Source organism: Saxophila tyrrhenica (assembly GCF_035928015.1).
Source record: "Saxophila tyrrhenica strain CCFEE 5935 chromosome Unknown scaffold_11, whole genome shotgun sequence".
Classification (NCBI taxonomy): Eukaryota; Fungi; Ascomycota; class Dothideomycetes; order Mycosphaerellales; family Extremaceae; genus Saxophila; species Saxophila tyrrhenica.
In genome coordinates, this window is record NW_027041743.1 from 606,926 (window position 1) to 621,960 (window position 15,035).

Consider the following 15,035-nt stretch of genomic DNA (forward strand, 5'->3'; position numbering starts at 1 on the left):
GTGTACTCAGGCATGACTCTGCTTGAGCAGGGTCAACTTGTATCTACGAACCCATCATCAGCAATTTCGAATGAGAGTGTTCTCTCCAGCAGCTCATCTACTGATGCCGGAAGTTCGCGGTGTCCAGCTCCGATGAAGTCGTCCTCACCGATTCAAGCCCAACGGTCGCACCGCATCCGCGTCGTCAGTGATACTCGAAAGTCCAGGCTGGCAATGCATTCATTCACCGTACTCGCTGTCTTGCTGTACATCCGCTCGCTCAGCTCCCATTCTGCCCCATATTCCTCCTCAAGCTCTCCACAGCGCCCTTCGCTATACCACCTCCTCCGGTAGGAGCCTCTCTACCCTCAGCCTTCTTCCGAACAATGCCTTTAAAGCCACTCGCTCCATCGTCCTTTACGTTCTTACCGTCGACCGTGTCAGATGATCCACCTCTGTCTCTCATCAAACCCCTGACCCCACCCGCTTTCCTAGCCGGCAACTCCCCCTCCCCTGCTGTCGCCACGTAGACCAGAAGTCCCAGGTTCGCCGCCGTCTGCCGCACGTCCATCACTTTGACTCCAAAGCACTCCTCCAGCAAAATCTGCACATCCTTGTTCAGCAAGAAAACAGCATACTCAAATCGAAACCTTGGTACACCCCGGGAGTAAAGCGGGTATGTGCGCAGCTTGACTTCATCCTCGTAGCGCTGCGTAGTAGAAGCGGAAGTCGGCAGTTTGCTGATGGGGTCGGAAATGGTGCTGGAGCTGGCGCGCGGGGTAACCGGGTAAGGTAGGGGAGAGCGTAGGTAGTAAGCCAAGAGCTGAAGAATGTGCGCAGCGTAACCAAGAGCAGCAGCAATTGTTTCTGGTGTTGTTGAGGGGTCGACGGGCGGCGACGTGTCGAGGGCATCCGAGTCCGGGAGGTGAAGTGAGCGAATGGCGAACTGGAGAGGCTTGGAGCTAGGGAGCGGACTTATTGGGTAGATGGTCTGAAGAGTCGAGATGATGCGGCGCCGCTGGCCGCGGATGGCCTTTTGGAGCACGTCGTGAGAAGTGTGGGACAACGCCAGGTCGCTACGGGTGGCCTGCATATCAGAAAGCCGGTGCTTTCGAGCGGAGAGGTCCTGTGACATCAGCTGACGTCGCTTCGAGAGTGAAGCGCGCTTTTCGTCGATCTGAATGCGGGCTTTGTCAACTTGCTTCTGCACAAGTGACTTGGCGTACTCAATCGTCTTGAGGCGGTCGTGTGCTTCGGCGACCTTGTCTCGCTCCTCGAGAACTACTCTGTTGGCGGCGAGGAGGTTCTCGAGGTCTAGGGCCAGCTTGTTCCTCGTTGCAAGAGCATCCTGAATGCTGTCGTCCAGCTTTGCAAGACGAAGGAGTGCATCGAATGAAGAAGTCGCCAGAATCCGGCTACTCATTGATCGTGCGGGTAACGGCGGCGCACCCGAATGTGCAGGTCGGAAGGCTGTCAGGCTTGTTGGAGGCATGTATATCCCGTCGGTCATATGGAACAGCAGCGCATTCTGTGGGAGAGGGTTGTCCAAAGCGTCGAGCTGTCGAAGAGCACATCAGCAGGGATCAGAATCAGAGAGGATTGACATAAAATTACATTCTTTCCAAGATATTGAAGACCTTCCAGATGGACGTCAAGATCCAACAGCTGTTTCCAACCATTGGCTTTCTTGCTCCTCACCCAAACCTTGACCACGAGCCGTTGCGATCGTAGGACGCCTGGTCCGCACGTCTCTAGGTCCAGATGACGAAATGTCGCGTTCATGGTCTTTGCCACAGTCTCGCTCACGTAGATCGGTTCTGAGTAGCCAATTTGCATATCAGCCCAGCCCTCCTAGTCGCGTATACCAAGGGCTGCAACGGCAGGGCAGTCGTACCATACCTTCAACACCAAGCACATGTAGACTGAAGAAGACATCAACCATCCTCTCCTCCAAAGCCCGCTCCAGTCTTTCCTGCCTTCGCTGAGGCGTAGAGTGCGCCCATTCCAGCGTACTCCGCCTACGCATACGACCAGGCATCCGTGGTCTCGTTCCCTGGCTCTGCCTTGCTTTACCCCTGGACTTCAAGGGACTGCCATTCTCTGGACCCTCGAAACCATCCTCTCCAGCCTCATCACCATCGTCGCTAACCGCAGTCCCACCAGTCGCTGCCCTCAGATCACTCGAGCTCCGCGAGTGTTCCAGCGCGCCGCGTTTATTCTCCCGCTCTCTCAACGCCACAAGCTTCGCAGGAGACTGAAGCGTGTTCGGCAATGCATCGTCGTCGATGGTCTTGCCTCGTCTCCGAGCTGCCGGAGAAGCAGGAGTGTCGAGAGTAACGTTTCGGAGCGAGATACTGCTGAGGTTGCGGAGTTTACTGCGGTTGCTGGGCAAAAGATAGCTGCGATCACGGCGGACGGAGGCGGAGGAGGCCATTCATCTCGACCGGTCTGCTGCCGGAGAGTATCGCACTGGGAGAAGCCAATGGGTGTTGACGGCCGTGGTGTAGTGGTGGTGGGATGGGGTGAATACGGCGGAGGTTCGCCGCGGGAGTGGACTTGACTTTTGGGCTTCCGTAGCGATATAGCTCCATCCATTGCCTCTCAAGTTCTACCGCACGAAACCTTGGTTCAACTCTATTGAAGATGATACGATAGCACCTCCCATCCATTAAACGACCAAGAAGACGGCGCCACAATGCAGCGCGCCGCCGCCGTCAAGCCCAAAGCACGCCCTCGCTCCCTGGGAGACCCCAGCCATGGCTCGAACATCTACGCCTACTGCAACGTCCGCACTCGACAAGTCCTCTACTCCTTGACCCGATCGCTAGACGTATGATGTGACCCCACCAAATTATACCGCAGAGCCCAGCTAACGGCGGTATATCCAGTCCTACCAATCCCTCAAGCAGCTCCCCCAACTCGGCCCCAATACAGTGCCTCCCAAACTCCGAAAAGACCTCTGGAAACCCCTCTATACCATCTCCCTTCCCGAACCCGAACACCCGTATGCCCGGTCGCCCATACCGAGACAACCCAATCCGCAAGGTCTGGACGCTTTCGCCAAACTGCGCGAGTACCGACGTTTACACGAACTCTACTGGGAGCCCACCGAAGAGTTGTCGCGCAAGTACTCCAAAGATGAGATCAAGGACCTCCAGGACAAGTATGACAAGCGTGGGGGCAGCAAGAAGGAGAGTGTGTACGATATCATCAAGCGCGAGAAAAAGAAATTGCGGAGAGGTATCGTCATGGATCAGAAGGCCAACAGTATTGCCGATCTTGCGGCTGTGCTGAGTGCACAAGAAAAGCAGGGGGCAGATAGGTTCGGCACGCAGATGCAGGAGGCACAGTTGGACAGATCTCAGGAAATAGAGAAAATCATGCGTCTCTGTCGGCCGGCACGCCTGCACGGAGGAGGGTTGAACAGGGTTGATCGGGAGATCGAGCGAGTGAGGGAGACCATTAAGCAGATTAAGGAGGACAGGCAGCAAGGCAAGGAAGTGGAGCGTGGTCTGACTCAGACGAAGCAGAATCAACTATACAGATTGCAAAGAAAGAAGCGGGATATGGCATGGGCGCATGAGACATACAAAGCGGTGGAAGAACGGATTGCTTCGAGTCACGCCTTTGTGCGAAAACTGCGTGAAGGGGACGAGCAGTTCGAGCTACCAGCTGACGGGTCGGACGTTGCTTCGGAGGCCGAACAGGTAATTGCTGCTCTGGAGCGGAAATGGGATCTCGCCGACGAGAAGCGTGAGCAAGCATCGCGGATTGAACAGGAGATCCGATCGGAAGAGGTAGCCGACGAGGGCCATCAGCCAGGATCAACGGAAACATCGCAGTCGGCAGAACAGAACCAGGCTAGGCACGAGGAAGCCCGATTTCTATTAGAGGAAGCAGAACGACTGGAGTTGGATCTAAAGCCGCTGGAGACGGTGGAAGCTAAGGATCGACCGACAATCGACATTGCAGACAAGCGGGCGGGAGTCCTGAACACGTCTTCTGAGGCCCTGCAAAGAGCGCGAAACATATATCGAAGTCTAGATGCGGATCTTCGTCGCCTCAAGGGGCGGATGAAGAGTGAGAACAAGATTAGAAAGGAGCTGACAGACGCATTGCACCTGCGGGAAGGAGAAATACGTCAAACTCTCGAACAACTGACTCGTCCAGTCGCAAAAGCCAGAGCCAGAGCAAGAGAAGAAGCCGAATCCAGAGCATCAACAGAAGGCAGCGAAATCACCGTCTCGGAGACCAAACACGAACAGATGTTGAGGGACCAAGAGCTCCTCGCGCAACGCGACTCACTTCTGGCGGAGCTTGAACAGGGTCGAAACGACCATGAGAAGGCGTTGAAAGAAGTTGAGGAAGAGAGGACCACGTCACGGAAGCGGTTGGAGCTAAGAGCAAAGCTTGCTGCTGTGGAGCACGTTCTTGTCACGAGAGGAGTTGGGCCCGAGCCTCATCCTGTTCTGGAGCGTGTCTTGAAGTCGGACGCCGCCGAGAATGTGGAGGCGGTTGGAGAAAAGCAAGAAGCCGATACTATGACAGCGGAAGCGGGAGCCACCTCTAATGGATCCGAAATCCCTCCCGCTGATGCGTCCGCCTCCTCCGACAACGCCGTTCCGACCGACCCTGCCATCTCGCACGAGCCAATTCAAACGCCCGAGCCACGGCTCGTAGCCTTCCACGAACTTCTTCCCTCGTTCCCTAGGCCGAACATCGACCCATCCACACTACCCAAGCACGACAAAATAAAGCACAAGCTCCGCCGCCTCGCCGCGCCCATCTTCAAGACTCGCGGCGTCAAAGTCCAGTGGGCCAACATCCTCGACGCCGAGTTCGCCGAGCAATGGCCAGAGCACGTCGAGCACGAACCTATGGGTCTTGTGCGACATACCGCGAAGCATCCAGACTACGATGCCAAGATGACTGTCCTGGACACTGCGCCGCACATCGAAGAGCGCGCTATAGAGCATGGGAACATAGAAGCGGATGAAGTCGATGAAGTGGACGAGGAGGTTCAGCTAGAGGATGCGGAGACCCAAGCGGTGAAGCGAAGGCAGGAGAAGAAGGCGGAGAGGCAGAGTGAGCAAGTGGCCAGGAAGGCTGTGTTGGATAGTCTGGCCCAGCAGATGGTGGCGAAGTTGCGGGACCCTCAGCTTAAGCCCCTCAAGACTCGGGAGGCGATCAAGAGGAGCAGAGAGCAGTCAAGACAGCACAGGGCGAAGAGGTTGGAGAGGATGGTGGGTGGAGGTGCTGGGGAAGGTAGCAGTGCGGATGTCAACGCGTGAGCTTCTGAACATGTTGGATTTGGCGGCGTCACCGCGGAAGGGTATGGGGTTGCATTTTCGGCGCGGAGCTTGTATCATACGCTGCATCTAGGGCTCGACCAGGCTCTTGGGTCTTGTATATCCTAGCTAGAATGTGTACATAGAGAACAACCCTCAACTGCATCCATGAAAGAGTGCACGTGATACCGTTCACGCCAAGCCACTTTACGCGACTTTGCTTCAACGCGTCTTCATCCACCTCCGCGAAACACAACTACAACGACATCAACCACAAACATGTCCGAAGCAACCCCCCGCATCACAGCCCAATACCTCGAGCAATTCTCTCACCAAAACGTCCGCATCCTCGGCAAAGTCCGACAGCTGCGCGGCGAGCAGGCGACGATCGATGCTGGGGGCCAGATCAGTGTGTATCTGAACCGCGTATGGGCCACTTCACCCAAGCCCCACCCCCCAAAGAGGATTGATAGTGGTGCTGACGTGGTGAGAAGGACGCACATCTCCAGCTCAACCACGCGGTCGAGATTATCGGCAAGGTGCAGAATGATTTGAGCGTGAAGGTGATGGCTTCGACGGACTTTGGGCCGGAGGGGCAGATCGGTCAGTCTTTGTTCTTGCTAGATGCGAAAGGCCTGAGGGCGGTGCTGACTAGGTGGATAGATTTTGCGGCAGTGGAGGCGGTGGTGGATGCGACACATCGGTATCATGAGATCTTTTATGACAAGGAGTGACATGCCTCCCACGGAAGGATGCGGGACGTTTGACGGCCGGTGCAGAGGCTGTGGCTAAGCTCGGTGGCATGGCACGAGACATGAGTGTGACGTTCGAGAGCGCCAGGGCATCACGAGACGGGTAGGGTGAAAGTGGCGAGTTCAGATGAGACCATGACCCGGAATGCTTTTGATGCTTCCTAATGCTAAAGTATCCGCATGGGTATATCCAGTGGTACGCCAGACGCGATCGCTAGAAGACACAAAAGACAGCAAAGAATCAAAGCAACCCGACACAACTCAAGCAGCAGCAAGTCCTGCTTCCCCAGCACCACCATTCATCCCACCAACACCGCTCTGACCTGCAATGGCAGCCTTCGTGCTCTTCTTCTCCGCAATGCCATCACCGATCGTCTGTCCCTTGTCGGCAGCGAACCTACTACTCCTCGGCATGCTAGGCGTGTGGTTGTAGTATTCGTCGACGATAGGATGGATCAGAACAGTCTGGTTGTGGATGGTGAGGACGCTGTTCGTAGGCACAGTGACCCAGTTGTCTCGCTCGAAGGTGAGCGGCTCGGATGCCACCAACACGATGTCGGCCCCCTTGTCGCGGCGCTCCATCTTGTACTCGCCCTTCCCTGGCTTGCAAGGAGTGCTTGTCCCATCACGGCTGGTCTTCTGTTCGCGCCAGCTCGTGCCCGAGCTGAAGAACAAGCTAGCAGCTTCATCACTCCGACTGCTCACATACCGCGTGCACACCACCGACTTCCCATCTGCCACAGCAAAGTTCAGCAAACTCCTCGTATCCCCCGCGGACCTCGTCTCCTCCGGCAACGCCTTGATAAACCCATTGATCCTCTCAATAGTCCGCAACATCGCCTTCCTCAACACTGTATGCCCGAACCCTTCCGTCTGCTTCCTCGCATCATCAGGATCACACCCCATCTTTTCCAGTGTGTCCAAGAACAATGCAAACGCCCACTCGCTGTCGGTACTCCCGCTCACCATCTCAAACCACCGATCCCCAATGTCCGTGACCAACTTCCTCTTCACACCAAGCTTCCACCCCCCAATACCACCATTGTGCATCCACATCAACGCCCCACGGCTGAAAGGGTGACAATTGCTATCGCTCAACGCACCCTCCGTGCTCGCCCGTACATGTGCGAAGACGAGCGGCGAGACAGTCTTATTCGCCAACCGCTCCAGGTTCCTGCAGTTCCACGCCGGAATCGTCGAGGTGAAGATACACGGCTCGGGCCCAAGATCAATCAGCTCCTCCTTCACCTCTGGATCCGAGACACCGCGTTTCCTGCTCCCGCTCGACGGCGCAGTGGTATAGTACCCCACGCCAAACCCATCCCCGTTGTGCGGTCTCGTCTGGTCCAGCCGCAACCGTGAGTCGTAAGATTGCGTGAGGATACTATGCGTAGGCGCAGTGATAAGGTGGGAGAGCAAGATAGGCGACTGGCCCGAATAAATCAGGAACCGGCACATTCTTGCCGTCCGCGACAAACCCCGCTCAGCAGCTCAGGAGGAGACGGTCAGACCAGTGGAGGTGGAGGTGTAGATCCTTTCGTGGATGCGGAGTAATCGTCAAAGCATGCTCGTGCTCCTCTCGACTCCGCCTTACGGTGAGGGGCTCGCGGCGTATATCCGGCGACGACAGGAGGCTTATGTCCTGGGTGCCGGAACCTTCGTTAGTGCTGGTGGTGGGTATGATGGATCTGCGGATGTCGTGCGTACACGTGGGCGTTGGTGAGGTACATGCAAGTACTTGTAGGTAGTGAGAGACGATCGTGGAGTATCCAAGGCATTGGGTTGTGAGTGAGGTCCAGGGTCTGTCACGTGCTGGTGAAGCTTAAATTGACGACGGTGAGGTATCGTTCACTCCACCCACAGATGCATTTCAGAATGAACGCGGATGACAAGGTCATAACAATCGTGCGTAGATACAGTTGACTATCCAAAGGGGTACACTTTTCCGATTCGATTCGCATCGCCCTCCCACCCAAAAGCACACCTGTGCAGCAAACCGTTGTCCTCGAATGAGCAAACGCGCTGAAAGTTCGTCATCTTCATTAATAAGTCGTCCATCCACAAGCCGTGAGAACGCCGTCCATGCTGCCTCCGCGTCCAATACTGCACGAAAAGATTTTGTAGTTTTCTCCTGGGCTTTTATGTACCGAAGAAGGTATCGGAAAGATGATTTAGAACATGTAGCGGAAGTCGCTGTACAGAGGAAGCAGGGATAGCCGAAAGAATATGTTGAATGGGTAAACATCTGCAGTGTCGAAGGGACGTCCAAACAGGGCTCGTGCGAATCGTGGTAGGACGGCTGCTGGAGGCCAGCTCAGTTGGACATCGTGGACTCCTCAGCCCGGCGATCCATGTGGGCGGCCTGAGTGTCGAGGGCCTTAGCCATGACGTGTGTAACTGCGAAAGTCAGCAAACGAATTTTGTGTGTATGGTGGCTCTTGCTTACCAGGCCAAACGACAGCCTTCTCCAACATCATAGCCGTGATCCTCAAAATCTTGCTCCCGTACCCACACAATCCCAGATTCACGTTACTCATAGCGCTCAAGCTCTGCGTCTCCATAGCCAACAGATTCTCGTGCTGGAACCGCTTTGCCTCAAAGCTCTCGCAGATGCGCTCGATTTTGCGGAAAAGCTCGACATCTTCTGCTTGCAGCATCATGATAGCCGGGACTTGGGTATAGTCAACAGGGTCGCGGCCGAGGACGCCGAGGTAGCATCCGACGCGTTCTTGGACGGTGCAGGCCCATTCGGCTAGGACTTGGGCGCAGTCGAAGAAGCACATGGCCGATTGAACGGGGAGCTCGTGCGAGGCGGCGTCGCAGTATGTGAGGCTGTAGGTGCAGGCCATGGTCAGAGAATCCGCTGCGTAGTACGCAGCTTTCCGGAGATGGCGTTCGCGCCTCGAGATGGCTTGTTCAGGATTGGGGTCCTGAGAAGGTCGCCTCTGGACAGCGTTGTTTGCAGGAGAATTGCCATCTCGGTTCGATCTTTCTTGCTCAGATGGTGCACTTGGGGTACCTTCAGCGTGCTGCACAATCTCCGACCCGTGAGCGAGCTCATCGGCCATCTGGTCAAAGTCGCGGTGCCAGAATGCCTCTTTAGATCGCCCCAGATTGACGAACAGCCGCACGAAAGCGAGGTCCAGCAGTGGAATGCTGTCTGCTGAAAGCGGTCCCATGCCGAACGGATTCGGTCTTTCGAGTTTGTGGTGCTCGTTCGACTTCCAAGCCTCCAGCCAAGCGCTGAGCGCAGGTTCAATGTGTGAGAACATCGACTCCGTCTCCTGCGGCGTCCATTGTCTTCCGTGATGTCTGCTTCTAGTCTCCCAGATGTAGTTGTGAAGAGCGTTGATGAGGACGAGGCATCCGAACGTGCTGGGCCTGAAATCGTTGTCCGTTAGGCCATCACCAGCTTGCAGCGCTCCGAGTGGGTTGTTGGAGTTGTACGCCGTGGAAGTGTAGTTCCTGCCTTGCCGCTGGTTCGCTGTGAGAAGCGTGCTTAGCGCGGTAGCGAACGACATGGTGTTCTGTTCTGCCGCAACAAGTCCACCACGATCTTGCCACTCCTGCGCGCTTCCAGCAGAGTACAGCTCCTCGTCACAAGGCAGATCGAGCAGAATCTCCGAGTTCATGATTGTTGGCGTAGCATTGTACGCCGTCGTCAACAAGCTGGACACAATGAAGATTGCAAAAAGCGTCCTCTTGCGCTCTTCCGCATTCTTCCACGTGATCCATTGAGTGTGAAGGTCCGTCTCGGCGCTTTGATGCCGCGACACGCTGTCTCCAGGTGCAATGCTCGACTCGCTCATCTCCACATCATTCGTGCCATTCTGCGCGTCGTCACTACTCGGCGTGCCTGTACTCTGCGGCTGAGCGAGATCAGCAGCGCGCGCGAGACTGACCAAGGCGGCGCAGTGGTTGCTCGCAATGTCCGCGGCCGTCTTATCCCCACACTGATGACCGTATATCACGTTAAGAAACATGGCCTGAACCAGCCACAGGGGCGTATGGGGATGTCCATCGCTTCCAGCGTTCGAGCCGCTGACTGCCGCGGTCACGTCGGCCTTCCGCCTCTCCTCCAGATACAGCGTGATCATCTTCTTCGCCGCATTGAAGAGTTCCTTAGACGCCGGATGTTCGTATTCGTAGAGTGCGCCGATGGCCGCCATCCCCAGCACGAGGCATCCGGCACCGCCCCCGACGCCGCCACCGCCCAGGCTGCTGGAGGGCGACCCGCCCTTGATGCTGGCTTCGATAGACTCGAAGGATAGTGTCGGGACGTGCGTGACTGGGATATGCGGATGCGCGTACTGGATGAACGCCTCTACAAATCGTCGGATTTCTTTAGTGCTGGGGAGACTGGGACCTGGAATCGACCCTCGAGCTCCTCCACTTGGTGAGAGAGGGGAGCTGATGTTTGGCTGCGAGTACTTTCTAGGATTGTGGCCAAACACGGAGGGCTGTGATAGAGTGAGGAGCAGCGCTTGTCGCGTGGCGTCCGTGATGGAGTCCGTGGAAACAGAGGTCACCGAGCTTTGTCTATTACTTCCAGTTATGGACGATGAAGACATGCTAGGGCTATCCGAGTTGAACTGCGAGAGCGGTGTCGGGAAGAAATTTTGTTGCTGTCCTTGAATCATCTCGGGTTGCTGTAGGTTTTGTTGCTGTTGCTGAAACTGCTGGGATAGTTGTTGTTGTTGCTGCTGTTGCTGCATCATTGCCTGCTGAAAGTACGCATCGGCCGTTGGAGTCGGGTCATGCAGCGTGCTCGGAGAGATGGTATTTGGCTGCATTTCCAAGTTCGGAAGCCCCGTGCCTAAGGAATCCAGGTGAAATGGCCCCGTCCCCATAGACTGCCGTCTCTGCATTTCATGCTGCTCCCATTGAAAGTTGTTCTGAATTGGCATGGCGGCTGTGCTGTTGCTCATACTCTCTGTCCAGTCGCCAGGGCTATCCCCACTGCTCATGCGTGAAGGCGACGATTCGTCAATGGCATTCTCGTTTCCGTCTTGCGAGACTTGCATATGCCAGTTCTTCATCCAGCCAAAATCGTCGTTTTGCGCTTGTGGGTCGATCGCTGGATGGACAGTAAACGGCTCTAGCGGTGGCATGTTGAACTGGTTCGTAGACGAGGATCCGCCGAAATGGAGCTGTGCCGGGTTCACCGTAGTACCTGGATTGAAAAGCTGGTCTATGTCGAAGCCGCCAAAACTGGGTTGTGGAGGAGCCGTCCGCAGGGAGTTTGTCATGTCCATATTGTTCAACGCATGAGTGTCAAGCTTCGGCAGCCCCATGTTGCCGTGAGAGCCCATGGCGGTCGACATGCCGCGATAGTCCATGTTCATCGGGCCAGGCAGACCGCCCATGTTCACATGGCCAAGGCCCAAAGCATTCAGCCGACTGAAGCTCGGAGTGTCCATCATACCGAGTCCCGAGAGATCGATGTGGCTGATCGTGTTTGCTCGTGGCCTATGGCCGATCCCAGTGCCATTAGGACCGCTGGCGCCATTTGCCATAGAGTTCTTGCGTACTCTGCCGCTGGCCACACCAGCGCTGCTGACACTCTCTCGCCTTCCACTGCGCGGCTTGGAAGATGGTGTCCCAGTCAAATGCAACTTCTGCTGATGCCGCAGGAGCAGGTCTCTCCGCGCAAAACACCGCGTACATTCTGCGCACTCGAACGGCTTCTCTTTCGTGTGAGACCGCTCATGTCGTTTCAAGTGCTCTAGTCGCGCGAACGACCTTCCACAAGTGTTGCAGATGTGTGGTCTCGGCTTGTCCGTCTTGGGCGGTGGAAATTGACCGTTGGCTCCGCCATTCTGTCCGGCGCCTGCTTTTGATTGAGGACGGCCTACACGTCTACGATTAGCTCTAAGCCCATCTGAAGCAGGAAATGGTCTATCGTACCGCTCTTGCTATCCTTCGCACTTGAGACGTTGATATTGGACTCCGGAGATTCAGCGTCCGCTTCGGCCTTGAGAACGACGTCCGGTTGCATGCTCCAAGAGACAAATGCCCACGCTGCCACCAGCTAGCTTATTAATAGCGAAAAGTTGATCGCCAATGGATGATCAGGTATGCCACCTCGCGCGACCGTTTGATTACTCGGTCAGCGGCTTGATTGTTCAGCCAGTGTGCTCGAGGCTATGCGCCAACACACGTGTTGTCCTCGCCCTCCTCTGCGGGATTGCCTGCAGTGTGTGCTTTCCTGATGATATGTGTTTCTGTCCCTCGCTCGTGCTATGAACGCTCAATCGTCGCTGCAGTGTGTGCGAATCCGAAAAAAAGGATGGAAATGGTCCGACCAGTCGTGCTCTCGCTAATGGGAATAGAAGTCGATTTGGGTGTGTTCCGACCGGACGGAGGCTGGAAACAATACCTCGAATAAGCCAATATGTGTGCGATTGTGTGGTCTGGGTCGAAGTCGTCAGCTGGACCGCAGGTGAGTTGGGTTTGCCGGAGAGTAGTAACAACGTACAATGCTCTGGGTCGAGTCCCCGTGGTACAGCAAGCGTCGAACCTTAACAGCGAGAGAGTTTGATATCGCAGTCGTTGGAGTCGTACAAAAACAGAACCGTCAAAGGAACTGCGGATGCTCGGTGCTCGTGCAGGTGTCGCTCAAGGTTGGTATAACGATTTGCGGGCGTGGAGTAGTCCGGGGTATAGTCGACGGCAGGGTGCACCAGGCGGCCGTGCCTCGGGGTTTGTTGCTAACGACAATGCGGTATGGTTTCACTTAAAAATGTGTTGCAGCGTTATTAGGGCGTCTCGATTGCTCACGCAAGTATCACCAAAGAACAGATGTTGCATAACAGGAAGCACAATTGAAGAAAGGGACCAAGCTACCTTCGTACCGACATCACCAGGCCTGACCTGACATCGCAACCGCGCGCAGGGTGGCCGTCCAGCATGAGTGCTTCCATGCCCGTCAAACTCGAGCACCGCGGCCATTGGCTCCTCTGCACCGGGATGCAAAGGCCGAGGGACGGGCACAGAACTGCTTGCCACCACGCTAGACTCGAGCAGGTCGAGCGACTTCGAGGCGACAAGCTAGGGAACTCCCGGTCCAGTTTTCTCTGCTGCTCGTCGCCGCCAGATCTGCGATCGCGACGGCCGTGGCTTGCAAGCGAAATGCTGCAGTCTGGCGCGCCGGTGACATGCAACCCTGGGAGTTGCGAGTGCTTGCGCTGCTCTGCTGGTTGAGTCCGACTCCGGCCTTCCACCGTGCCGTCGCTCTGGGTGGGTCAGTGGCCTAGTCCCACCCGCAGCAGGCCGTTGGTCGTTCTAACAAGGTAGCCAATACACTGCCCGCTAAATGTCGTTACCAGCAAAAAGCATGATTTGCGCGCAAAACCCTCCGGCCGCTGATCTTAGTAGCCCTGCCGGCGTCCATCGTGCTAAGATCACCGTCCTGCTTTGCCTGCCTCTCCGAGCGCTCCCGTTCCCAAACAGACAGCACCGGGCAAGCTCCCAGCGGCTTGCGCAGGTTCGTCGAAGGGAACCGCGACGTACCTCACCCACTTGGCGAAGGGACCCGCACTGATCGAAAAGGGCTCACTGATGCTGTGCTGGTATTGGGTGCCGTCGAGCAGAGAGTGAGGTGGGCGGCTGGGCTAAGAAGTGTCCCTTGACGCACCTCAGGTCACAAGTACATGCCACAGCCACCCAAGGCCGAATAGCCGCACGTCATCCTCCATTGCCGGAGGAAGCCTCGCGCGCGCTGCTCCACCAGCAAGCTCTGCCGGTTCATGCGCCTGCCACTTCCACCACTCAAATGAACAGCGCGGCTCCAAGGAATGAGAAGTTGCAGATTTGCCTCTCGACGATCAGCCTTGTCGCTGCGAATATCTCGACGATCTCGGGGATCTCTCCAACTACAAGTCTCGAAGCGGCAACGATGTGCCCCTGCCCACGACAGAGCTCCCCACAAACTAAACAATGGCTTGCATATCCCACAGCACGTCCATTGGTCGAGGCGTTGGTGATGCTGTGGGGTACAGAGAGGTCACTAGGTCACTTTTACAGAGGAACCCTCGCTTCACTTTCTTGTCGACCACGCGAGCTACGGTTCCGTGCGGTCCTGGTGTTTGCGTCGTCTGCGAGGTGGATCTAAGCTAGTTGTCATATTGCATCCAACTCCGACGATGGGTCGGTCGTGGTGTAGCCCGGCGTAGCTTACCAAGACCGAAATGCATCATTGCGGCACAGATCGCAAGGAAGTTCGCTGTTTCCTCCTAGAGGACATCAACAGTACACACCATGAAGCCGTGGGGCGCCGTCTCCCCGTTTTACCATCCGGACATTGTCCTTGAGTGGTGATGGGCTTGATACTGCACTCCGGCTTCCTTACCGGCGAGCTCGACGGCTGCCTGCAGCGCCCTGACTCGGAAGGCCAGGCTGTAAGCGGGAATAAATCGTCGCCGTCAAAAGCTCACCCGGCTCGATTCTGGAGAAATGTATTGTGTACCTTCAGCACTGGTTTAAGCACCCTGGGGTAGCGTTGCCGTCCCACACGTGGGTGCAAATGCTTGGCTTTCATATGGTTCCCAGGCTTCGAGTGATTGTTTTCAATATGTTGCCGCTGTGACCCGAGCAATGACTGTCGGCACTCAAGCTGCGACGCTGACTCTGGAGTGTTGTGAGCTGCTCGGTTTCGCTCTCCATACAGGCAGATCGTGATGCTGGCTGGAAATGCCTCATGGCAGAGAACAGCTGGATGCATGCCAGCTTGCAGGCGCCTTCCGGTAGCGGATTACCCTGGACTTTTCTCGGCATTAAAAATCGCAGCAACTGCCTTGGTCGCCTCAACAGAGAGTGACCCAAAACATCCGCGGTATAGTGTTGCAGCTTATCCGACATTGTTGAAATGCGGTTGCCCGCGTCGATACGGTTGTTGAAATGCGGTTGACGGGCTGTTGAGGATGCGGTTGAAGGGTCCAACAACAGGTACCTGATACTTACCTCCAGACCCTTTTGTATACTTTAGGCAAGTATCTTTCGAGGGTCGGCGGCTCCA

General features: G+C 56.0%; 5 protein-coding genes across 5 annotated transcripts; 2 read left to right on the forward strand and 3 right to left on the reverse strand.

Annotated features, from left to right (window-relative positions):
* Positions 1 to 259: 259 nt before the first annotated feature.
* LTR77_007299 (uncharacterized protein) lies at positions 260 to 2,413 on the reverse strand (the record flags this gene model as incomplete). The annotated part of the gene is made up of 3 exons (XM_064804536.1): positions 260 to 1,537; positions 1,594 to 1,796; positions 1,879 to 2,413. 3 exons carry the CDS (start codon positions 2,411 to 2,413, stop codon positions 260 to 262), a joined length of 2,016 nt encoding a protein of 671 aa, XP_064657306.1.
* Positions 2,414 to 2,674: 261 nt separating this feature from the next.
* On the forward strand, positions 2,675 to 5,270 carry LTR77_007300 (uncharacterized protein; the record flags this gene model as incomplete). The annotated part of the gene is made up of 2 exons (XM_064804537.1): positions 2,675 to 2,809; positions 2,868 to 5,270. The coding sequence occupies 2 exons, from the start codon at positions 2,675 to 2,677 to the stop codon at positions 5,268 to 5,270; spliced, it is 2,538 nt and encodes an 845-aa protein (XP_064657307.1).
* A 276-nt stretch (positions 5,271 to 5,546) lies between these two features.
* Positions 5,547 to 6,001, forward strand: LTR77_007301 (uncharacterized protein; the record flags this gene model as incomplete). The annotated part of the gene is made up of 2 exons (XM_064804538.1): positions 5,547 to 5,693; positions 5,762 to 6,001. 2 exons carry the CDS (start codon positions 5,547 to 5,549, stop codon positions 5,999 to 6,001), a joined length of 387 nt encoding a protein of 128 aa, XP_064657308.1.
* A 279-nt stretch (positions 6,002 to 6,280) lies between these two features.
* Positions 6,281 to 7,477, reverse strand: DUG3 (glutamine amidotransferase subunit; the record flags this gene model as incomplete). The annotated part of the gene is made up of 1 exon (XM_064804539.1): positions 6,281 to 7,477. One exon carries the CDS (start codon positions 7,475 to 7,477, stop codon positions 6,281 to 6,283), a length of 1,197 nt encoding a protein of 398 aa, XP_064657309.1.
* Positions 7,478 to 8,333: 856 nt separating this feature from the next.
* LTR77_007303 (uncharacterized protein) lies at positions 8,334 to 12,017 on the reverse strand (the record flags this gene model as incomplete). Its single annotated transcript, XM_064804540.1, has 3 exons — positions 8,334 to 8,416; positions 8,466 to 11,870; positions 11,927 to 12,017. 3 exons carry the CDS (start codon positions 12,015 to 12,017, stop codon positions 8,334 to 8,336), a joined length of 3,579 nt encoding a protein of 1,192 aa, XP_064657310.1.
* Positions 12,018 to 15,035: the final 3,018 nt, after the last annotated feature.